Here is a 26,848-nt window from a genome sequence, read left to right as displayed (position 1 = left end):
CATAAAAAGCTGCCCTATTTCACATGCAATCTTGGCCCAGACCAGCCTGGAAGCAAGTCCCTAGGGTAAATTACTTAACAGACATTACAATACACACACAAAATATATGTGTATATATATATATATATATATGTGTGTGTGTGTGTGTATGTGTATATATATATATATATATGTGTATGTATATATATATATATATATATATATATATATATATGTGTGTGTGTATATATATATATATATATATATATATATATATATATATATATATATATATATATATATTTACTTTGAACCTGAGGAAGAGAGGAAACCCTTGAAAGCTTGTAGTTTACTATATAATCTTAGTCCAAAAAAAAGGTAAGATATTATATATTTTATATATATATATATATATATATATATATATATATATATATATATATATATATATATTATACACAGTTCCATAAATAGCATGCACTCACTGGTTTTGTGAAGAAGTGCTTTATTGGCACACAAAAAAAAAAATCAGTTACAATTCGGGGATCTCACCCCTTTATCAGACTTAGTCTGATGAAGGGGAGAGATCCCCGAAACGTCACAGATTTTTTTGTGTGCCAATAAAGCAGTATTCTTCACAAAACCAGTGAGTGCATGCTATTTATGAAACTGTGAATTTACCTGCCTGCACCCCGGAAGATGTTTTGGAGGTGAGAGTGCGCTCTGCTGGATATATTAGATATATATATATATATATACACATACATATACACACATATACATAATATAAATAAAATCCATGAGTGCGGAAGACATCTACAACATGTTACTGAATTTTCCCTTCTCTTTGCTGATCACATGTCCCAGTCACCATTTTTGCATCTTAACTTGTTTGTTACTTCAGGACACAATAAAAAGGGGTCAGGGGTCTCATGTCATTGTATGTGTCACTGAGCATTGTTGCAGCTTAATGACATTAAAGAATGTGTCCAAAAAGTTGTCACAGACAATGATAAATAGGCACTTCCCAAATGTTTTTACTGGGAAGACTGGGAATTAACTGGAGTTCTTGCACCTTAAAGGGATAATCTAGTCAAAATTAAACTTTCAAGATTAAGATAGAGCATGTAATTTTAAGCAACTTTCTAATTTACTCCTATTATCATTTTTTCTTTGTTCTCTTGATATCTTTATTTGAAAAAGTATTAATGTAAGCTTAGGAGCCGGCCTATTTTTGTTTCAGCACCTGGGAAGCACTTGCTTATTGGTGGCTACATTAAGACACCAATCAGCAAGTGCTACCCACATAGATAACACTGTGCTCACTTCTTTGGAGTTATTTATGAGTGAGCACTGATTGGCTAACATGCATATCTATTAAAAGAACTGAGATAAGAGGGCAGTCTGCAGAGGCGTAGATACTAGGTAATCATAGTAGTAAAAGGTGTATTAATATAACAGTGCTATTTATAGGGAATGGGTAATATGGGGATTATCTATCTTTTTAAACAATAAAAATGTTCCCTCAAGTTGACGGTCCCTTTAAATACAAATATCTTTAAAAATATTTTTCAGATTCAGTTTTTTTTTTTTTTTTATCAAAATCCACTTACATATGCCTACTTGCCAGATTTCAACGTGTTAGTGTTTATAACAATGAAAGTCTAAACGAATAGCCAAAGCATATACAATTTTTATTGTACCATTCCCAAGAAATTTGTATTTTTTTTATAGGATCTCCATACAAATTTAATATCATGGATGCTCTACCATACAGTCACAATAATAAGATATGTTTCCAACTAGAAAATATTTTACAATTAACAAATTTACTTATAAAAAATGGGAATTTAATTTTGAATGTGTCTTTATTATAGGCTGAATATGTAAAAAAAAAATGGAGGATAAAATATAGATAATTGGAAATGGTTTCAAAAAGGTAAAAGATGTGCAAATTAAAAAAAAAAGCAAAAACAATAACCTATGAAAGCGAAATGAAGCAAGGAAGAGAAAAATCTGATGAAACAGTGCAGTTAAATGGACAAATTCAGCACCTTGATTGCCAGTTCTATCAGTGATAATGTAACATTTCATTTGTTTAAGGTCTATAAATTTAGCAATATTACTATAGCTGAGAAAATATATTATTTATCAGTTGTTACTAACTGGTTGAACCGTAGCTCAGCACTATAGTGTTTTACATCCTATACAAAGAAGTAAGCTATTTTGTAATTAAAGTTCAGAAGAATAATGTAGACGAAAGGATGATGTAAAGAGAACTATTGCTACGTTAATACATGATAAAGGAATATTAATGTGCATTTTAGAACATAATGCCCTATGATCTGAGATATGTAATTAAAAAAATAAATACTAAAATATGTTTCAAATGAAAAAGTACCAATTTACAAAACAATGTATCCTTTTATGCTTTCTTAAAAAATATTTTTTAGTTAAAAAAAAAATAATATAGGTGTGTAATTACTGAAACATTTTTGGAACTTTTGAACTCCTATTTTGAAACAAAAGATCATGAATTGTAATAGTCTTCAAAGGCGTACAGTTTTATTTATGAAGTGTGCAAACAAAAATAACAATAGCTTTTTGTTGAAGTTAACAGTATTAGTAATATATAAAAAGGTTAAAGGGGGATTTAAAAAAAAAAGGTGACTAATTGTATTGCTTTACAATGAATATAAGATATATATAACAAATATATTAATTATTATTTAAGCAAAAACAGTGCTTACTATAACTAACTAAATCATTTTTTAATTCAACATGAAGTAAATAAATGGTTAGCAATTATATCTATGGATTTAAAAAAAATTATATGGTGTCATATTTTTTATTTTTGCTTACACCATTAGAAATTTACCTGAAAAAGAAGAATGCAGGCTGTTTTGTGAAATGTGTATATGCTAACAAAAGTAGAAAATAGTATCTGTTAGTGAAAGTGAAAGACCCCCTGTTTATCTTTTAAAGCCAAAAATATTAGATGGATATATGAGATGTTTACACAAGCTAATAGATGAATATATGAGATGTTTACACAAGCTAATAGATGAATATATGAGATGTTTACACAAGCTAATAAATGAATATATGAGATGTTTACACAAGCTAATAGATGAATATATGAGATGTTTACACAAGCTAATAGATGAATATATGAGATGTTTACACAAGCTAAATATTGCTTACATGGATGGTAACTGTAAAGTAGAGTGATATTTTTACAATAACAGGGATTTTTATATGCTTGGTCACAATTAGTAAAATTAAGTAAGAGACAATGTTTCAACTTTATATGAAAATACAAAATGGAAAGAGTAAAAAGGAACTAAACAAATTACATAAAAGGGTAAAAATAAGGAAAACAGCTATAACTTTTACACTAAAGATGATAGTTTCTTACCAATTTAGCATTGTAATGAAAAATTAATTATGAGTTAATTTTGAAAATGTTTTTAAGATAAATTTAAAGACTAAAAACAGTCCATTCAACAACTTTACATTTGTTTTTTTATATGTTCTTGTACACAATGTAGATAGCTAAGATGGATAAATTGTGTTAATTGCAGAACAGTTTTATATTAATTAATTTGCATGCACAGATCATCAATTTTTGTGCACTGTAAATGTAGATACAACATTAATGTGTATTTTAAGTCATAGGAAGAGTAAGTGGAAAAAATAAGCTTACCTCTACTATCAAATAATATATAAATTGGCTGCTTTTCTTGCATGTAAACTTGCCATGGACTGAGATGCCCTTTGGGATGGGATCAAACTAATATACTAAAGGAACGTTCTCTAAATACTAGGACAGTCTTAAAGGTTCTTTATAAAAATGTTGTAACACAATGTCCTCAATTACACATCAAAGCTTGCAAACACGAAATGTGCTTCTTTAGAATTAGCATATTCCTAAAGGTCATTGAAAAACACTGTTCTTGGAGACATGTCTCTTTAACAAAATGCTGTATATATATATATATATATATATATATATATATATATATATATATATATATATATATATAACAGCATTTTGTATATATATATATATATATACATACTGTATATACACACACACGCACAATGTAGCTCGAGTTTTACCTTGAACACACAAGAGGAATGAGAAATATAAAGCTTTTACGAACAGATAAAATATAAGAAAATTGATATCGTTATTTATTTTCAGAATCTTAACAAGTGTTTGATTCAAATATAGACAAATATAATGAACTGGTTACTTAAAACCGGTGCAATCAACCGTCAAACTATAAATCAGTCACTATCCGCTAATCTCCATCTATATTCTTCAATTCTGCTCTTCGTGCTACACTTGACACCTGATTTTTACTTTTGGAAATATCCTAGAAAGTCGGGTACCGCTGCCAAAAAAAAAAAAAAAAATGCTGAGAAGAGGGTGTGTCCTACTGACCCAGCAGGCGTGTCACCCTGGTGTACCTCAACCACTAGGTGCTGTGTGACTCGCAGAATTGCTGTCATACTGAAAAAGAGCACTCTGTACATAACGAAAACAAAGCTCATCAGCCCCTATAACATTACCAATACCTTTATTACTCCAGTCCGCGCTTGCAAATCTTGTGTTTTCTACTCAATGAGGGAGACACATATGTCAAGGAGTTTGTATTGTTCACGTGACTTGTTTCGTAACGCAAGCACTGAGCTTTTCCCCCCTCACCTTACATTACCTATTGACTGGCGGTCTTGTGATGTAGATGAATGGCTTATTTTATTATGCTGATTCGATAACATAAAGAGCGTATCTGTCAGTACAAATATAAAAAACGACATATTCTCCCTTTCCATAACATAACCCGCACTCATAAATGAGCATTTCAAATGATTATCATATGTGTACAGTACATTATCCCTTGGGTCGATAAAGAGGGGATGGCTATCTCAATTAACACCTTGGCTATCAAGTAAGGCTGTATGCCTACTGGGTGTATAGCTTTCCTACATTGCGAGCTTTAGCCTCTCTGGTAGCCAAGCGGTTAAGTATTTTATAGATATTTTATTTTTTTCTAGAGTTCGTTGCTAACTGCTCTGCTTTCTCACGGCCCAACCAAGTTCCCCGAGTTGGATCTCGCGAGATCTGAGGCCCCTGCGTGTCCGTGGGAGTTGCAGGCTGAGGGGAAAGAAGGCAGGCAGCATCATGGCGGACAGAGACAGTGGAAGCGAGCAAGGAGGAGCAGCAATGAGTTCCGGCGGCAGCTCCTTACACCCAGCATCGGGTGTAGGCGGCTCCGGCTCTGTCCTGCAGCATGAGACACAGGAGCTGGCCTCCAAGCGGGTCGACATCCAGAACAAACGCTTTTACTTGGACGTTAAGCAAAATGCCAAGGGCCGCTTCCTTAAGATAGCTGAGGTCGGGGCCGGGGGTAACAAGAGCCGCCTCACTCTGTCAATGTCTGTGGCCGTGGAATTCCGTGACTACCTGGGGGATTTTATCGAGCATTACGCCCAGTTGGGACCCAGTAACCCTGACATGGCGCAGGATGAGCCCAGGCGGGCTTTAAAGAGCGAGTTTCTAGTACGGGAAAATAGAAAGTACTACATGGATCTGAAGGAGAATCAACGAGGCCGGTTTCTAAGGATCCGCCAAACCGTGAATCGCGGCCCCGGATTGGGATCCACGCAGGGTCAAACCATTGCTCTACCAGCGCAAGGACTGATCGAGTTCCGTGATGCTTTAGCTAAGCTAATCGACGATTATGGGGTGGAGGAGGAGCCCGCTGAGTTACCGGAGGGCACCTCCTTGACTGTGGACAACAAACGGTTTTTCTTTGATGTGGGTTCCAATAAATACGGGGTGTTTATGAGGGTGAGCGAAGTAAAACCCACTTATCGCAACTCCATCACTGTCCCGTACAAAGTGTGGGCCAAATTTGGTCATACTTTCTGCAAATACGCCGAGGAAATGAAGAAGATCCAGGAGAAGCAGAGGGAAAAACGAGCATCTGAGCATCAACAGCAGCAAGAAGAAGTCCATGGGGATGAGGGGGAAGACGATTGATAACTGTATAATAAATAAACTAAACTGTAAAGAGGAAAAATAAAATATATAACTGTTAACTCCAAGGGAGCACCGCCCACCAAACCTCCACAAACTGACAGATTTTTGACTTGTCACACCCATCGCTGGATGTTGTCCACTTATCCACCGTATAAACAGTAAGCAGCTGCTAAAAAAAAACAAAGTAATAACATTATATATGAACTGTGTTTCCTACTTGATTAAAATATAAAGGATTGAGTGTTTATTTCCCTAATTAACCAAGAACTTTTGTACACCTTTAAGCTATTATTATTAAAGTGTTTGCAATGGTCAGATTATAAAAAAAAGAAGCTGAATTATATTAAAAAGGTCCTTTTCATGTGAGCTAACATTTGACTTTAGCACAAAGAGATATTTTAGAACACGTAAATATTTTTAGTTTTTCTCATTTTGTTACCAAATTTCAAACCTTTCATGGAGGTTATTATTAGTATATTTGACACCCTATATACCTGTGATTAGAGATGTGTATATATTATGAGGGCTAGGCATGCTGTGTGTCTGAGCTTTGTCTAAATGTTATGCAGAGGTTTGTAGAGTTTAAAGGTACATAGGTTAATTCATGCAAGGTAATTAAAAGTGCTCTCTTTTTTACAATATGCATTGCATCTGGACCTAGAGCATACATGGTCAGTGAAAATTATGTGAACATGAAGCAAATTATTAAAAAAAAACTTTTAAATTAAATTTGCTAATTTTGTGATTTTTACAGATTTAATCAGTTCTCTATTCACAGTCTGCTCTCATATTCTTTCTTTTTGTTTAAAAACTGAATGGAATTTTATCATGTGTATATAAGATGTACCTGTATTTGTTTATTATAATTTATCTTTGTAGAAATGATTCAATAAGCAGAAATGTATTTAGTAGTTGACCTGACAAATTAAAGTAGGTTACAAAGTGGCCTCTTTACAGCAGGTCACTAAGGTTTTTTTTTTTTTGTGTTTTGAACTATTAACAAATATGGTGCTGTAGCAAAGTATGTTTAGCATGCAGCCCCTTTTATTGACATATATTGAAGTATGGTATGTAAAGTATGCTAAGCTGCTCTAGACTGTTCAATATTGCAGAACAAGGCATTTGAAGATGTTAACTTTATCTAATTACCGTATTAACTTGAAAGAAAATAAAACTATTAGCAAGTATGATATCTTAAGTTGCAATTTCAGTTGAAGCACTTCTAACCTTTCCAATAATTATTTTTCTTTCTTTAGGAACAACTTAATGGGACCACATCATTATACATTTAAGTATATTGAAGCACAGATTTGGCAGACTCCACTCCTCAAGTGCTGCTAACAGGCCAGGTTTTAAGTATATCTCTGAGTACAGGTGGAGCGATCAAATTGGCTGAGCTACTGACCAATCAGCATGTGCTCATGGAGGAATATCCTTGAAATCTGACATGTTAGTTGCTCTCTTAGCATATGACAACAATGTTAAATTATGTTTAGCTTTTAAATGCAAACATTACAGATATCCTCCTAAAGCTGTGTTTCTTTTTTTTTAATTCTTTTGCTCTAGACATATAAATAACTAGTATGTTTTATACACTAGTGGCAGTTCTAAAGGGACAGTAAACATAGTACTATCAAATTTTAGTTATGTATAGTAAAAACAACTTTGCGATATACGCTATGTATTTTGCCCCTCTTTCCTGTAATTTTAATCTAAAATTGTGGGTTTTATAATGCTGAGAACTAAAGTGCAGAAGTAGACTTCACAAGCCAAACCTCAAATTTCGGCCTTTGCCGGTTTGATCTAATATGGAGCTGAAATGCTATTGAGATTTTGCAGATGTAATGAAATGAGTGGCCTTGTTGTATACTCCTGTAACAAGTCCATAAGGCAAATTGTGCAGTTTGGCTATTAACCCCCTAAGCACCATTAGGACGTTCCAGACATCCTAAAAGCACTGGTAAGAAACTCCAATTAGGACGGCATGGAACGTCCTACTTTTTTTGGCGTCCTGTACCCTCCTCGTTTTATTCAATGAAAAATCTGAATTGGGGGGTGCCTAGCATGAAATTGTATTCACAATAACACGATTTCCTTTTTCAAGCAAGTGTTTTCATTGGAACTTCATTCTGATCTTCAGTGCTTGATGGGGTTAAAAACACTTGCAGTAGACAAGGTGTTAAAAAATAAAATACACTCACATAGTATGTTAATTGATTGCTAAAGTAAAATAGTGTAATTGCAATATGTTTACTGTCCCTTTTAGCCCCATACAATTATTATACAGGTGAAACTCGAAAAATTAGAATATCGTGCAAAAGTTCATTTATTTCACTAAAGCAACTTAAAAGGTGAAACTAATATATGAGATAGACTCATTACATGCAAAGCAAGATAGTTCAAGCCGTGATTTGTCATAATTGTGATGATTATGGCTTACAGCTCATGAAAACCCCAAATCCACAATCTCAGAAAATTAGAATATTGTTAAAAGGTGCAATATTCTAGGCTCAAAGTGTCCCACTCTAATCAGCTAATTAAGCCATAACACCTGCAAAAAGGGTTCCTGAGCCTTTAAATGGTCTCTCAGTCTGGTTCAGTAGGAATCACAATCATAGGAAAGACTGCTGACCTGACAGTTGTGACGAAAACCATCATTGACACCCTCCATAAGGAGGGAAAGCCTCAAAAGGTAATTGCAAAAGAAGTTGGATGTTCCCAAAGTTCTGTATCAAAGCATATTAATAGAAAGTTATGCGGAAGGGAAAAGTGTGGAAGAAAAAGGTGCACAAGCAGCAGGGATGACCGCAGCCTGGAGAGGATTGTCAGGAAAAGGCCATTCAAAAGTGTTGTGGACTTTCACAAGAGCCACCACGCATAGACAGATCCTGGACATGGGCTTCAAATGTCGTATTCCTCTTGTCAAGCCACTCCTGAACAACAAACAACGTCAGAAGCGTCTTACCTGGGCTAAAGAAAAACAGACCTGGTCTGTTGCTCAGTGGTTCAAAGTCCTCTTTTCTGATGAGAGCAAATTTTGCATCTCATTTGGAAACCAAGGACCCAGAGTATGAAGGAAGAATGGAGAGGCACACAATGCAAGATGCTTGAAGTCATTAAGTCCAGGGTCAACACAGCCGCCTACCAGGAGATTTTGGAGCACTTCATGCTTCCTTCCGCAGACGAGCTCAATGGGGATGCTGACTTCATTTTCCAGCAGGACTTGGCACCTGCCCACACTGCCAAAAGCACCAAAACCTGGTTCAATGACCGTGGGATTACTGTGCTTGATTGGCTAGCAAACTCGCCTGACCTGAACCCCATAGAAAATCTATGGGGCATTGCCAAGAGAAAGATGAGACATGAGAATGAACAATGCAGAAGAGCTGAAGGCCGCTATTGAAGCATCCTGGTCTTCCATAACATCTCAGCAGTGTCACAGGCTGATAGCTTCCGTGCCACGCCGCATTGAGCCAGGAATTGCTGCAAAAGGGTCCCAAACCAAGTACTGAGTACATACAGTATGCATGCTTATACTTTTCAGAGGTACAAATTGTTCTATGTACAATCCTTGTTTTATTGATTGCATGTAATACTCTAATTTTCTGAGATTGTGGATTTGGGGTTTTCATGAGCTGTAAGCCATATTCATCACATTTATGACAAATCACAGCTTGAACTATCTTGCTTTGCATGTAATGAGTCTCTCATATATTAGTTTCACCTTTTAACTTGCATTAGTGAAATAAATTAACTTTTGCACAATATTCTAATTTTTCGAGTTTCACCTGTATATTCAAATTTGACATTAAACTTTTAGTTTAAAGGGATATGAAACCCAGAATGTTTCTTTAAAGGGATATTATACACTCATTTTTTTTCTTTGCATAAATGTTTTGTAGATGATCTATTTATATAGCCCATAAAGTTTTTTTAAAAAAAATATAGTTTTGCTTATTTTTAAATAACATTGCTCTGATTTTCAGACTTTTAACCAAGCCCCAAATGTTTATGAGAATACCGTCAGCTACCTTCTCCAGCTTGCTCCTGTTTGTGTAAAGGGTCTTTTCATATGCAAAAGAAGGGGGAGGGGGAAGTGTCTTATTTCCCACTTGCAGTGGGCTTTCCAACTACCTTTTCAACAGAGCTAAACTGAGAGCTTCTAAGTAAGTTTTTAAACAGTTTTATACTGGATTTTTATATCCGTATCTGTGCATCTTATTCTTTATAGGAGTGTCTATTACATGCAGTTATATGAAAATGAGTGTATACTGTCCCTTTTAATGATTAAGATAGATCACTGGTTTTAAAACCTGTTCTCAGGCCTCCCTAACAGGCCAGATTTTGAAGATATCTGAATTGGAGCACAGTCAGCTGATTACTAAACATGTTTATATTACCAGCTCTCAAACAAAGTAATCTGGAAAATCTGGCCTGTTGGGGAGGCCTGAGGACAGGTTTTAAAACCAGTGAGAGAGAACATACAATTTTAAACAACTTTCCAATTTACTTATTTTATCTAATTTGCTTTGTTCCTTTTTTATCAATTGTTGAAAAAGCATACCTAGGCAAGTTCAGGAACTGGGAGCTAGCTGCTGATTGGTGGCTATATATCTCTATCTCTCGTAATTGGCTTAGTAATGTGTTCAGCTGGCTTCCAGTTTAGCTTTGCTGTTCTTTCAACAAAGGCTATAAAGAGAATAAAGCAAAATTGCTTTCAAGTAAATTTGAAAGTTGTTTACAAACATATGCTTTATCTGAATCATACGAGGAAAAAAAATGGGTTTCATGTCCCTTTCTAACAAATCACAGAATCCAAAGAATCACTTTTTTTTATTTAGCCTTCATGTATGTTGGCTTTAAAAACTTTATTTGACTTTAAAAATGAGCAGCTGTTTTTAAAGTAGGTTTGTTCAGTAGTATGAAACTTCTTGAACATAAATATATTTATAGCGATAATTGAACACGCTTGAAACACATAATAATTTAGGTAATAAGTGTGTTCTCGCTCACCACAGTAGTCACTTTTAAAGTGGATGTATATATTTTTTAAAGGGCTGTTTTAGTAAATAAAATGACGTACTCGAGCCACGAGAACTGCTGGCCCCAATCAGCAGCACTAGTTGCATGGTTTGCGACTAACACTGCAGTTTCCTCTGGGCACCAGCATTTCTCTGCAGCTCCAGAGTGGTTCTTTACCTATGCATTTAACACTGTTGCTAGGATTTAAATGTATTTGCACGGTTGATAGTTATAAAATTATATGCTGCTAAAAATGAGGCAATGCAAACATTTTCACTATAATGGCCCTTTAACGTGCATATTATTATTGCTCCAGCTTTTTACAGTATAATAAAATACTGTATTAGATTTTTTTGCCCCTGATTGCTGTGAATATATTTCTTTCAGTCTTCCTTAATGTGTTTCCAGTGACTTGTTATACCAGCTGCAGGTCATTAAGAGTTTATGGAAAATTGCTTCTTTAGGTTTATGTTTATAAATGAAATAGATGGGGTTTATATGTAACCCGATTTGTTTTTCATGAATCCAATACAGCATGCAATTTTTTTTATGCAACTTTCTATTCATTTTACTTCCTTCTCTTGGTATCTTTTGCTGAAAAGCAGGAGCCAGTCCATTTTTTGGAGCACTAGGGGGCAGCACTATTTCCTGCCATGTATTTTTCCAAATTCCTACCTAGGTATCTCTTCAACACAATATCATGGGAACAAAGCAAATTTGATAATAGATGTTAATTGGAAACTTTTTTTTAAATGGTATGCTCTGTCTGAATCACAAAATAAAATTGACAGAGCTTGCAGAGCATAACTAGTAGACATCCTTATATCTCTCTCAGTATACACAAATACTTTAAAACATTAAACACTTTGAGATGGTAATATAAAATGATAAATCCTATTTATAACAAAAAAAAAGGCTGCAATATACTTCATTCCATTCTGAAATTGTGATCTTTTCAGTTCCTGTTAGAAACAGAAGAGCAAAACACGGTTACATTCCACACAGCCATTAGCTGCAAACTCTAGTGATCTATTTATAACTGTCTAATTGGCCACAGCTGAGAAGGTAACTTAAGTTACAACATGGTCACCTCCATTGTTTTATAGACACAAACTTTACTCTTATTTTTTTTTTTAATTTATTTATTATAAGGTTTTATACTGGATTTTTAGACCCAGATCTGTACATATTTTTCTTTATAGTGGTGTCTATTACATGTATATTGGCTCTCCCTTTTTAAAAAAATAAATAAATAAATCGGCTACATATTATTCTTAGACTAATCTTTTCTTTAAATGCATCATTCTACCTAGCATTTAGTTATGGTTTAATGTCCCTTTTAAAGAGAGCAATTGAAAATTCAGCATTTTAGCACCTATCTCTCCCACACACCACAGGGCTGTCACTGTCCCTTGTTTACATCGTTTTTATTTAGAGAATATTGCAGTATTCATATTTTCTTTATAGGTAGTGGATTCAACAGGCTAAACACCGCTATTTTGAATGGAAAAATAAACATAAAGCCACTGTTGTAAAAATGTAATACACTCCAGTAGGTAAAATGGATAATTGGGGACACATTAAAGGGATATGAAACTCAGACATTCAGACAGATTGTACCTTTTTTTTTTTTTTTTTAAAAAACAAGTTTCCAATTTATAAAATTTGTTTTGTTCCCATGATATTATGTGTTGATGACATACCTAGGTAGGGCTCCATCTAGTGCTTTTGAAAATCTATAGCATTCTTGCAAAACTGCTGCCAGGAAAGGTGCCGACTCCTAAGCATACATCTCTGCTTTTTAATAAGATACCAAGATAATGAAGAAAAATTGATATTAAAAGTAAATTATAAAGTTGTTTAAAATTGCATTCTCTGTCAGAATTCTGAAAGGAAACTTTTTGGGTTTCATATCCCTTTAAAGGGGAGAACAATTTACAGTAGAATGCCAATTTAAGTGGCTCATGCTGATGATATTTTAAGGCTGTTGCCAAATAACATTACATTACATTTAAACATCTTCATATGTAATGTGTGTGTTAAAAGGATATTCCAGCCAACATTAGAAACCACATGGATGCATTTTGGTAATGAACAGAATCAATTTTGTAATATACATGCATTAGCAAAAATGCTTCTTATAAAAGCTATAGCTGTTTCAAAAGTGTATCTAAGTATGCACCGTGCACCAGCATTTTAAACACAGCACTTGCTCTTAGAGCTAAGGTGCCTGTACCATCTGGAAATGACTCAAATTGTTAATTGCTGACATGACACAAGCCCCACTGAGCAGCTGCATTATTTAAAATGTGGGTGTAGTGACAATATCTAGCTATGCTTCACGTGCAAAGAAAAATATTAACGCTAAAACAGTGATACCTTTTACTAGAATCATTTTTGCGAATACATGTATATTGTAAATATGTTTATATTCAAAGATGTAATAAATCTATGTGCATTTAATTTTTGACTGGAATGTCCCTTTAATAATTTAAATTTGTTTCATATACAAGAACAATGTAGTTGTCATTTCATTTAGTATATTTAGCAGTTCACTATCAATGGGGGGGGTAAGTAGAATAGTCAAATCTGCACTATGCACTTCTAACACTAAAAGTTCTATAGATTTCATTAAAGGGACAGTCAACACCAGAATTTTTGTTGTTTAAAAAGATAGATAATACCTTTATTACCCATTCCCCAGTTTTGCATAACCAACAGTTATAATAATACACTTTTTACCTCTGTGGTTACCTTGTATCTAAGCCTCTGCAAACTGCCCCCTTATTTCAGTTCTTTTGACACTTGCATTTTAACCAATCAGTGCTGACTCCTAGGTAACTTCACGTGCGTGAAATCAATGTTATCTATATGGCACGCATGAACCAACGCCCTCTAGTGGTGAAAAACTGTCAAAATGCATTCAGATTAGAGGTGGCCTTCAAGGTCTAAGAAATTAGCATATGAACCTACCTAGGTTTAGCTTTCAACTAAGAATACCAAGACAACAAAGCAAAATTGATGATAAAAGTAAATTGGAAAGTTGTTTAAAACTACATGCCCTATCTGAATCATGAAAGTTTATCTTGGACTTGACTGTCCCTTTAAAGGGACATATCACTCCACATTTTTTTGTTTCTGATTTAGATAGAGCATGTCATTTTAAACAGCTTTCCATTTTACTTCTATTATCTAATTTGGTTTATTCATTTGATATCCTTTGAAGGAGCAGCAATGCACTACTGGGAGCTAGCTGCACATAGTGAATGAGCTAATGACAAGCTTCATGTATTTGCATCCACCAATCAGCAGCTAGCTCCCAGTAGTGCATTGCTGCTCCTGAGCCTACCCTAGGTATGCTGTTCAACAACGGATACCAAGAGAATGAAGCAAATTAGATAATAGAATTGAATCTAAATAATGAGAAGAATTTGGGGCTTCATGTCACTTTAAATAAGCATGACTATTGTTCTATCCTGAACTTTTACAAAAAAGTTTGAATTATTACTTGCCTAAATGAGGGACTGGTTAAATGCAGTTAGCCAAGGCCCTTAAAATGTTATTTCTGGGTTCTAAAAGTTGTTGTTTTTTTGTTTGTTTTTTTCACATTCAGCTAGAAATAAAATTATTTTCCTGCCACGTCCTAAAGAAATGTGTAGCTGGCTTCTGTATTTCATATATATATTTGTAAACCTCTAACTTAAAAAACGAGTCATGGTTTGAAACTTTTTTGTTCTCTGATTTTAATAAGGTAAATAAACCCATGCTATGAATGAGATAGGGCGTAGCAATGCTTACATCCAAATGCCTATGGTTCATAGTTACCATGCAAAATAAAAACTTACAATGATTAAAACTTGCTCTCTTGGTCTTATTCATTTAGTTGTACATCTGTCTTTCTGTACATTTTTTTTTTTTTAGCCAACTAATTGCTCAGTGTACAAATGTAATGTTACCAGTAACATAATGAAACCGGTTTTAAAGATTAAAGGGCTATGAAACCCACTGGTTTTCAAACCTGTCCTCCCCAATGGTCCAGGTTTTCAGGATTACCTTGGGTTAGAGCAGGTAAAATAACCAGGTTTACTACTCAGCTGATTATTTCACCTGTGCTCCTATTCAAATAACTTCAAAATGTGGCCTATTAGGGGGCCCGAGGGCAGGTTTGAAAACCAGTGAGAGAGAGCATACAATTTTAAACAAATTTCTTATTTACTTCTATTCTCAATTTGCTTTGTTCTTTTGGTATCTTTGGTTGAAAAGCATGGACGTAATCTTAGGAGCCTGCACGTTTTTGGAGCACTATATGGCAGTAGCTTTGCAAGAATGTTATCCATTTGCAAGAGCACTAGATGGCATCACTAGTTCCTGTCATGTAGTGCTCCAGATGCCTACCTAGGTATCTTGTCAACAAATATCATGGGAACAAAGCAAATTTGATAATAAAAGTAAATTGGAAACTTTTTTTTTTAAATTGTATGTTCTGAATCACAAATTCAATTTTTCGGGTTTCATATCCCTTTGAAGACTTACATGAAGTATTTTAGCATATATTTTTTAATTCGTGCCAGGCCCTGCCTTAGTGTCACTAGTCAGTGCTCTTTTAAAGCAGGCCAAGCGGTCTGATGATTACTGTCAGCCTTTAAAGTGAAGGTAAACTTAATCCCTCTTCTATGAAAAAATCGATATAGGATGTTCATTCATGATTTTTTCTATAGTACCTTTGTTTTCTTGGTTAATTTGCTCCGATTTCGCTTGGCAAAAAACAACCATCTTTTTTTTTTTTTATAAACAACTATCACATTGTTTATACAGCCAATTGATTTTCTGGCCGTTAGGCGGCCGTCAATTGACGTCACAAGCTGATGCTTGATTGTGCGCATGCGTGAGTATTATATGTCCTCCTTGAAAGCGAGCGCGTCCTCGTTTTGCGTATGCGCATTAGGCGTTTCAATTGTTTGCTTTCGCAAGCGATCATTTTTGTGCGCATGCGCGGTAAGCAGAGAATAGATGTGCACGAGTGTAGTTCTGACGTATAGAGCGGGTGGGACCGCTCTATACGTCTATGTATTGAAAACACGGAACTGCTGGATGGGAGGGGATTACGATCGTAAGGAACAGTAAAATAACGGTTAGTAAATATGGTCAAATAAAAGTTTTTTAAAAAAATAAACCTAGCGACTACCTTGTAAGTTAGAAAATGAAAATAAAGAGCTATTTGTATTAGAATAACTTTACCTTCACTTTAAATGTGCATTCTAGTTTAAAAATAATGTGCTTTGTTGTAAAAAGATTTTTTTTTTTTTTTTAGATTCTCTTGTAACACTTTATTTAATACTAGTTAAGAACATAGTCATTAACTGAGCATGCTTTATATGCTCATCCTGGTGAGGATACAGCTGTTGATTCATCTAAATGTATATATGATGCTTCTTACTGGCTTTTGAGGCCACATCCTTATTTGGAGCAGTTTACCAGGTACTGATATAAAAATCCAGTATAAAACTGTTTAAAACTTACTTAGAAGCTCTCAGTTTAGCTCTGTTGAAAAGGTAGCTGGAAAGCCCACTGTAAGTGGGAAATAAGACACTTCCCCCCCCCCCCCCCCCTTCCTTTGCATATGAAAAGACCGTTTACACAAACAGGAGCAAGCTGGAGTAGGTAGCTGACGGTATTCTCAAAACTTTAGGGCTTGGTTAGGAGTCTGAAAATCAGAGCAATGCTATTTAAAAATAAGCAAAACTATACATTTAAAAAAAACTTTATGGGCTATATAAATAGATCATCTACAAAACATTCATGCAAAGAAAAAATGAGTGTATAATGTCCCTTTTAAAAGTTTGAAAGTTATTGCAAGCAAAGGAGTTTATAGTTGTGGGTTTAAATTATTCTAATCCTTAGTAATGCCAAATCGCACATCCTTCTGATCCACATGGAAAGCAGTCATTTTGTCTTCCTTCTTGATATCCATATTCCGGTTCAACTTTAAAACATAATCATTCTGAGCTTTAGCTAAAATAATAATAAACTTAATGTACATTACCTTAAAATTGTACAGTAGTTTAAGAAGTATTACATTGAACATCACTACCAGGAAGCCAAAATGAAAGCTCTGTGTAATTACAGTAGTTGACTTTTCCTTCCATCTGTCTCTTTAAGCTCATAGATACTTTGGCGAGTGAATTTATTCTCCCAATCTGATGGGGAGATGAGATTGGAGGCCAAGTTTACTGCTCTCTGTTGGGTCACCAAAGAAACTTGGCACAACAGGAAAGGTACTGGTATGAGGCTGAGTGTAAACTCTTAAACTACTGAACTCATTTTAATTTGACAAAGTGGTGTATAAACTTTACTGTACAAACCTTTTTATTTTGTCATCTTTTTACTGTTTCTTCCTTAGTGTCTCTGTATATTCTCCATTACTGAAATTGCATCACCTTGCACATCGGATGTAAGGACACGCAACAAAACAAGTTATTGAAAACATCAAAGCAATTGTCTTTCCTCACAACTGACACCCCACCTCATAATGGTGTTCTTAAAGGGACATTAAACACTAAATACATTATCCTTTAATTATGAGTGACGCCATTTTGGAACTTGGGTTACACTGCAGGTATCTGAAGCAGAGTTGCTGCACATGTGTAAACACATCAGCATTGTGATGCAGTGAAAGCTAGATTTGAACACAATGGCACACATGAATAAAGGGAGGCGGGGATTAAGCTCAAAACTTTTGTTTAAAACGTGCTTGGTGTTTAAAGTGAATGTCAAGTTAACAAGACATCTTCACGGCATTGTGTAGACTTTTTTAAAAAAAATTAGCATCAGTTTAATTCATGACATTTTTTTAATTGATTTCTTTTCTTAAATTTCTACCTTTTTTACTGCACCGTCGATAAGTGCAGCTCTCCCACCCGCCATACTGTCTAATTGATTGACAGATGACGATTAGTTGTTTGAAGAATCGGCATCTGTCAATCAATTAGACAGTATGGCGGATGGGAGAGCTGCGCTTATCGGCGGGCGGTGCAGTTAAAAGGTAGAAATTTAAGAAAATAAATCAATTTAAAAAAATGTATGGATTAAACTGATGCTAATTTTTAAAGTCTATACAATGTCGTGTTAACTTGACATTCACTTTAATGTATACATTTTTTAAAATTAATGCATTTAATATAGTTCTTAGATGATTACTATTAGTTTATACAACATTATGAGCTGCTTATCCATATCTCCTATTCTATGAGTAATCATTCCTGTTTTGTTTGTTTAAGGAAAGTTAAACTCAACAATAGGGTCTATATTTTACATGACTCTCTTAATTAGAGAAGTGCAACAGTATGTTGTAAAACTGTGCTAGTACTACAGCATTTTAATAAGCAGGTTCTCCTTACAGAGAGACTTGCATGCAGTGACCAGTTGTCTTAAAGGGACATGAAACCCCAATCTTTTAATTTCATGACTTAGAAAGAGCGTGCAATTTTAAACAACTTTTCATTGTAATTTTATTATTTAATTTGCTTCATTCTCTTGATATCCTTTGTGGAAAAGCATATCTGGATAGGCTCAGTAGCTGCTGATTGGTGGCTGCACATTTATGCCTTGTATGATTGGCTTACCCATGTGCATTGCTATTTCTTCAAAAAAGGATATCTGAAGAATTAAGCAAATTAAATAGAAGTTAATTGTAATGTTGCTTAAAATTGTATTCTCTATCGGAATCATGAAAGAAAAATTAAAGGGACATTAAACACTTTGGGCTCCATGTACTAAGAGGCGGGCGGACAGCTTCTTAACTTGCAAAGCTGTCCGCCCGCCTCCGCTACACACCTAAGAGGTGGCGTAGGGTGTAAGAAGCAGCGGTCTAATGACCGCTGCTTCTTACATTGCGGGAAGCAGGCTCACATATGCGAACCTGCCCCGCAAAGGCTCCGGAGCAGTTTTCGCTGCTTCGTACATGGAGCCCTTTGAGATGGCAATATAAAATGATAAATTGTATATAATAAAACAACTCTGCAATATACTTTCATTATTTATTTTGTCCTCTTTGCCTGTAATTCCATTCTGAAATTGTGAGCTTTTTAGTTCCTGTTAGAAATGGAGTGCAGAACACTGTTAAATCCAGCACAACCATTGGCTGCATACTCTAGTGACCTATTTATAACTGACCCTAATTGGTCACAGCAGAGAAGGTAACACAAGTTACAACATGGCAGCTCCCAGTGTTTTATGGACACTAAAACTTTACTCTTATTTTGTCACTTTTTAAACAACTAATGAAACTTTAAAAAAATACATCTACATGTTAGTCATGGACTAATCTTTTCTTTGAATGCATCATTCTATCTAGCATGTATTTAGTGTTTAATGTCCCTTTAAGGGGCCATACATTCACAACAGTCTGCAGCCAATCATATTGACTGCTGTGTATGAATCATTAACATGTATACAAGCCAAACATAAGTGACTATATATATATATATATATATATATATATATATATATATATATATATTTATATATTGTCCTCAAATAGCTTGACAAACCCTGGTAGAAAAGGAGCCATGGTTTTTAAAAATATTACTCCTTGCTGCAAAATTTGTGGATATTTAAAATATATCTAGCACTTTAATTTGTATGATTTACACCTCAATATTCTGGGTTAGGTGTTCCATTTCATACAATTATTTTTTTTATCTATACCCTAATGGTGACTCTTTATTGTTGAGTTTATGGTTTTCCTTTTATACAAACATGCCCAACCTTATTCATTTAAAAAAAATGCTTCCCATTAGTCCAGCTGGCTCTTAAGTTTCTTAACTCCACTGGCTAGCGCTATAAAATTATCCTTTATAGAATATATTTAGATAGTTGCCCCCTACAATCGTTGCAGATATTACTTACTCTTCTGACCGCTTTATCTTTTATTCATTATCTATAATATTGATAATAATCTTATATAATTATCTTATGTTGAGACTGCATCTTCCCATATGGTTTATTCACAAGCAATAATGTTTTGAAACCCCAGCAACATACTGATCTTTTAATTTAATATTATCTTACAGTTGTCTCTTTTTACTTCAATATTTGTAATAACTTTTTTATGTGTACATAGATCAGATTGTCATTAAATAAAATATATATGATTCCATTTGAATTCTCCTTAAATTAACAAAGTTGAATAAAATATATGGATGATAAATATAGGCTGTTAGATATTTAAAATCTATTTTTTTTTACCCATTTCCTTTTGTTGTGATTTCGTTTCGTATGTTTTTTTTATTTGTTTAACAAAATACAAATTTTCTTTCTATTCTCCTGAATTTTTGTGACCACAGACTTGCACATTAAAGACATCATGGGGGCTGAGACATATTCCTTGAATGAAAATAGTTTTTTTTTCCCCTGCACAAATATAGTAAATATTTAAAGAAACAAATGCATTTTATTTTAATTGTTTTTGTTGTTTGTTCAAAAAATTCTTAACTTTGGTAAGTTGTTTAATAAAAATGTATTTTTTGGAGACAAGTTTATTTTCCAGTGAATTTTTAAAAACACAAACTAGCTACATTTAACATTTATTCTTGTATGCATTAACACATTTTAACCTATAAGTGTTTAAGTTAGCAGGTATAAAATGTATTTTTTTTTATTTAATATCATTTTGATTAGCCATATCTTGTAAAGTTACATTTTTACTGGATAGAATCAAATGCACACAATGTCAAATTCAGTATGACTTATTTATTATAGAAATTCACTTTTTCTTTGGTTATCAGATTAATATATAACAGAACTTAAGTGTACAAGGAATTAATCTTTGCTTATAATCGAAAATGTAATTTTTGCTGAACAGATGAAAATATGTTCCATTATTATTCTAGTTTAGAAATGTATTGTGGTTGTATTAATCAGATGTTAAGTAACAAATATTGTTTTGCTTTCAGTTAAACAAATTTCATCTGTTTTAATAAACGGTTCTTCTATAGTGGTGTCCAACCCTTCCAAATTTGGGGTTACGTTATGTTTCTTTCACTTGAATGATTACAGGTACAAATTCCAAAGTCCAAACTTATTCTGAAATCCAAACTTTTTATTTAATAATTTGAAAAAAAAATAAAATAAATATAAAAAATTTATATTTTTCCCCGCCTGTCTTCTTTGTCTGTGCCTTTTGGTTTCATTTTTTTTTGTGTGTGTTCAAAAATGCAAATAATAGTCTATATTTAAAGCAACAAATATTAACTTTCTGATTATAGTACTGTAATATCTCTGTGAGGGTACTATGTATACAAAAGTATTAAAAATGATATAAAACTACATTTAGTTTAAATGTATTAGCTGTATTATGACATGTAAATATTGCCTAAATTGTATAAGACAGGGGTCGACAAATCTGTTTAAAATCAAGGAGCCAGGTCGAATATTTAGGAGCCATGCACACTTTTAGGAGCTAGATAGTGGTATTTGTTTATAGCTATATGGAGAATAACCTAAAAAGTTAGGAGCCAGTGGTTCCCAGGCTCTTGGGTTTGTCAAGCCCTGGCATAAGATATTGTTTTAGATTTGGTTCCATCCCCTCTCCAAACTGTCCCATTTTAAAGATGTAAATTTCCAAGATTAAACTGCAAAGAAAAATAGCATTTAGCTTCTGTGTTACAAATCTGATGACAATGTGGAGTAGTGTGGCCTGATATAAAGTGCAATCATAATGACCGAAACAAATGGATTTAGTCTTAATTGTCACCGAGACTGCTCTTAAAGGGCCACTGTAAGTAAATATTTTCTATGCCTGTTACAAACTAACTACCCCAAATATGCTTTTTATCAATAGCATTTCATTAACATATCTCTACCGTATATCAGAAATCTTGTCTGCAAATTTAATTGTTTTCCAAACCCACTCCGTGGGTATCCTTTGCTCTGTACCAATCCGTTTACAATACCTAAGTTTCAAAATGGCGCTTTAAACACAAAGTTATTGGTTTAAGTATTTTGAACATGCAGTGCTGAAAATAGTGGGCAGGATAACGTGACATCATCAGCGAATAAAAGATATAACTTTTAGAAAGTTATGAAACTTCGTTTTGGAGAAAATATAGGTCAGTAGGTTTAAATTAATGTTTTTTTTTTAATATTAACTTTTTATTGAGGATAAACGAGGTGATATACATGTTACAAACATTGCAATTTCAAGTGTACCAATCATTAAGGTTTACAGCAAAATGTACAGAAAGATTACACAATTAGCAATTTATCATTGGTGAAGACAATAGATTCCATTATATCATGTGTCAATATTTAGCAAGGGATTGTCTCACTTAGCATACAATTTTCTGTGTTCTTAGTGACTGAGCTTCATTGGTGGTTATAATATACCTCCTCCTCATTTAACTTTATAAATAATAACAAACAGAATCTTTTAGTGTGAGTCTACTGTTGACAATAGTATGTCTTTTAGTGACACCTTTGTGGTCACCCCTCCGGCCCCGATGATGGTGGGAGAAAAAAAAAAAAAAAAAAAGAACAGGAAAGTGCCTTGGTATGTCTTAGTCCCTCCCTCCCCTTCCATCGCCTATTTGTTGGTATAGAAATCCCCATTCACCCCTCAGGGAGGCTGTTAGCATGAGTTCAGTATGAGCAAAGGGGGTCAAGATCCGCCTCTGGTCGTCAATACTCAGTGTAACTATATAAACCCGCCATTTGTTCAAAAAGTGTTTTAGGCGCTTGTTAGTGTCCATCTTAGCGTCTATTTGTTCTATGAGAAGCTGCCTAAAGAGGCTGTGTCTAAACGTCACAAAGGAGGGCGCTGTTTTGTCAGTCCAGACCTTCAGTATAACTTTCCTTGCAACTAGTATTACTGTCGTTAGTAAGGGGTTCATTTTGGGGTTCTGCTCTCCCCAATTCAAAAAGCATACCTGTTCTATTCCAATTTCGACTCTTGTCAACAAGGTCTTGTTGATCCAGTAAGCAATGCGTCCCCAAAACTGTCCAATCCTCGGACACATAAAAAAATAGTGAAGGAAATCAGGGTCCGTTAGTCTACATTTGCTACATTCATTCACTACCATAGGATTCCATTTAGATGTCCTTCGGGGAGTCAGGTAATCCCTGTGTAGCATTCTGAACTGGGACTCTCTAAATGTCATGGATAGGGTCGCCCTTCTCACATTCTCTAAGCTTTGCAGAATTATTTCTGGCAGGCCTTCCCTACTCAAGTCCGTACTCCACCTATCCACTAGTGTTCCCAAATTTTTTGTCTCGATCTTGCCAAGTAATGTTTTGTATATTCCTGAAAGTGTGAATTTACCTAACTTAAATGATACCATAGAAGGGTTAAGTGCGTGTGGTTCCCAAAAATGTGAGTCAGTTTTGATCAGTTGGTCTATGTAGTGTCTCATTTGTAAGTAAGCATAAAAATGCCTCCTGGGTAGTCCATACTGACGCTGCAGGTCAGTGAATGTTTTGACTCCCTTCGTAGAGGGATCCAGAGCATCTCTCACCAAGCGTAAGCCCGCACCTTCCCATATGATGAAGGGGGAGGTATCGACTCCCGGGGGGAAGTCACTGTTGTGTCTTAGCGGTATCATCCTGGATGACACACAAGTGCGTCCTAGATGACGGAGCGTCAACCTCCACGCCCTTAGTATGTCTCTATATAGAAAGTTTCCTCGAATCCCTGCAGGGATATCACCAAAGTGAGCAAAGGGCAGGAAAGCTAAACTATAGTCCCCTAGTGTCGAGCCCTCCAGGTCACTCGTGCAGAAGTGCTCTGTGTTAAGCTGCCAGTCCAGTACCAAGCGGCTTAATGCCGCCCAGTTATATAACCACAGGTCGGGCAGACCCAGTCCTCCCTGAGAGGGAGGCGCATATAATTTATTAAGGGCTATTCGCGGTTTGCCCCCCTTCCATAAGAAGCCTATTATAGCTCGCGTGTATGATGCCAGGTCTTTCTTTGATATTAATAGGGGTAGCATCAGTAATGGATACAAAATTCGTGGTAGAATCACCATCTTTATTAGGCTGACTCGCCCCGAGAGAGACACAGGAAGCTTTCTCCAACCCTCCAGGGTCTGCCCGACCTCTCTACTCACCCGTGTGATATTGGCTTTGTATAAAGTGTCCACATCCGTGGACAATCGAATCCCTAAATAAGTCAAGGTGGGGGCAGCTTCTCGGAATGGAAAAGTATTCGGTTTGGTGCGGTGTCTACGGAGCCACAAGATCTCCGACTTGGTTTTGTTCACCTTGTAACCCGAGAAGGACCCAAAGGCCTCGATGGTCGCCAGGATTTTGGGGATATACTTTGCCGGGTGTTCTACAAATAGGAGCATATCGTCCGCGTACAGCGCCAGGTGTAACCTGGCTTTCCCTACGACGATGCCCGGGTATATTTTACGCAACTTAATTGCTAAGGGCTCCAGGGCCAGGTTGAAGAGAAGGGGGGAGAGGGGACACCCCTGACGAGTTCCCCTCTGTAGGGTGATACATGGAGAGAATAAGCCATTGGCCATAACATGAATCCAGGGGGCTGTGTATATGTTACTGATATAAGCCAGGAAGGCACCCTCGAAACCAAAACGTCTCATGGCGTCAAATAAATGACTCCAGACCACTCTGTCGAAGGCCTTCTCCGCATCTAAGGATAGCAGGAAGGCCTCCGACTCAGTCTGTGTTCCTGCGGTGTTTGACTCACTGGAAAAGTGTGCTATAGCATGCAGCACTCGTCTCACATTAGTCACTGAGGTTCTATTACACATGAACCCCGTCTGATCAGGGTGGATGATGTCAGTTAATATTAGTTTTAGTCTGTCGGACAGGATTTTCATGAGCACCTTGTAGTCCGAGTTGAGAAGAGATATCGGACGGTATGACTCGGGCAATATGGGATCTTTCCCTGGCTTTGGAATCAGCGATACATGTGCCATAGTGAAGGTCTTGGGAGGGAGGATCAGGTCTTTATAATATATATTGTATAATTTAGTGAGGGTGGGGGTAACCTGTGCTTTCAATAGTTTGTAGAATTCAATCGTCAGCCCATCAGGGCCTGCCGCTTTGCCATTAGACATGGAGGAGATCGTCCTCGTAACCTCCTCTGGGGTGATGGGGGCGTTCAAAACCGCCAATTGTTCCGCACTGATCTGTGGTAGGTCAAGGTCTTTCCAGAATGCAGAGATTGTCTCTTCAGGGGGCAACCCCTGAGTGGCATATAGTGTGGAGTAATACTCCGCCAAGGCCTTCACAATCGATTCTGGGGTTTTGTGGGTGAGATTATGGTATTTAAGGGCAGCAATCGGCTTACGTGTCTCGTGATGTTTTGTCAGCGAGGCGAGCAGTTTGCCCGACCTATCTCCCCCTCTGTAGTATCTAGCACTGTATTTAAGGATTTGCGTGACCGCCTGATGGTGAAGAAAGACATCTAACTCACCCTTACTGACGAGATATTTGTCCCGTGACACAGGGTTCGGGTCACGACAGTATTCTTGGTAAGAATCTGTCAGGGTCTCTTGTAATTTCTGCAGTTTAGCTTGCAGCTTCCGTCGTAACGTGGCTACATAGGATATGATATCCCCAGTGAGCACCGCTTTAGCAGTGTTCCAGAATAGCTCCGGAGTGCTCGCATGTGCTTGATTATCAGTATAATAATCGTTCCATGCGTGGGTCAGATGTTTTACAAAGGCGTCCGAAGTATACAGATAGCCAGGAAATTTTAGCGTATTCTTATTAGAGATGAAGGGGCCTATAGAAATCTCTAACTCCACAGGGGCATGATCCGAGATCACCACATTGTGGATCTTTGTCTTGGTTACGCTTGGGATAAGGTTGGGGGATAACAGGAAAAGGTCGATGCGTGAGAGTGTTGGTGTTGCCCTAGATATGCATGTGTAATCTCTGCTTTCGGAGTTTCGCAGTCTCCAAATATCAACCAGATACAGAGAATCAGAGAGTCTAGTGAACACTTTCTTTTCGAAGGCTCCTTTGCTATTTGGCCTAGGCCCAGTCCCAGAGCGTTCTGCATCCTGCATCCTATCACATATGGGATTAGGAGCCAGGTTAAAGTCCCCTCCCAGTATTATGTCTGTCCCCAAATACGGTGTCAGTGTTTGAATGAGTGTGGTCCAAAAAGCTATGGATTTGCAGTTTGGGGCATATATATTACAGATTGTCATCACTTTGTGGTTGATCCTAATTTTCACAATTAAGTACCTCCCTTCCTTATCTTTGTGTGTTGCTAGTACCTCTGCCTTCACCCGTTTCCCAATCAGGATCGCAATCCCTCTGCTTGAGCTAGTGTGCGAAACATATTCTACCGCTCCCACCCAGTCTCTCTTAAGTTTTTCATGTTCCACCTCGGAGAGGTGGGTCTCTTGTAGTAGTGCTATGCCAGCCCCTAAGCGTCTTAAATGTGTCAGGATCATGCTCCTCTTAGTTGGGGAGTTAATCCCCCCTACATTCCATGTAAACAGTCTAACCGTCATTTATGTGTTGATAGTGAGTCTTGGCCACCACCCTCTTCGACAAGGGTGAGTGTAAGAAAAAAAAAAAAAAAAAGAAAAAAAAAAAGTAAACCCACCTACCATCCCGGCTCAGAGAGATGACCCCACGGCCTGACGGTGTATCAGTTTGGATTGGTGTGACCTCTGCCAGAGAAAAAAGATGTTTGTCAACAGTTAGGCATGAACCAGTACATTGCATCATTAACAAATATGTGCTTAAAATTAAGCACCTGCTAGTTTGAGTAGTACCTTCTATCTTTAAATTAACCTGTAGTTCTAAGCTACATACCTT

At 36.0% G+C, this 26,848-nt stretch overlaps 1 protein-coding gene across 1 annotated transcript; it reads left to right on the top strand.

Moving 5' to 3' along the window:
* The first annotated feature begins 5,141 nt into the window (after nt 1-5,141).
* Nucleotides 5,142-6,760, top strand: PURA (purine rich element binding protein A). The gene has a single exon (XM_053718541.1). The coding sequence runs from the start codon at nt 5,171-5,173 to the stop codon at nt 6,029-6,031; it is 861 nt and encodes a 286-aa protein (XP_053574516.1). The 5' UTR covers nt 5,142-5,170; the 3' UTR covers nt 6,032-6,760.
* Nucleotides 6,761-26,848: the final 20,088 nt, after the last annotated feature.

This window comes from Bombina bombina, chromosome 6 (assembly GCF_027579735.1).
Source record: "Bombina bombina isolate aBomBom1 chromosome 6, aBomBom1.pri, whole genome shotgun sequence".
Lineage (NCBI taxonomy): Eukaryota > Metazoa > Chordata > Amphibia > Anura > Bombinatoridae > Bombina > Bombina bombina.
Note: the sequence above shows the minus strand (reverse complement) of the source record. Positions and strands in the feature narration are given on the sequence as shown.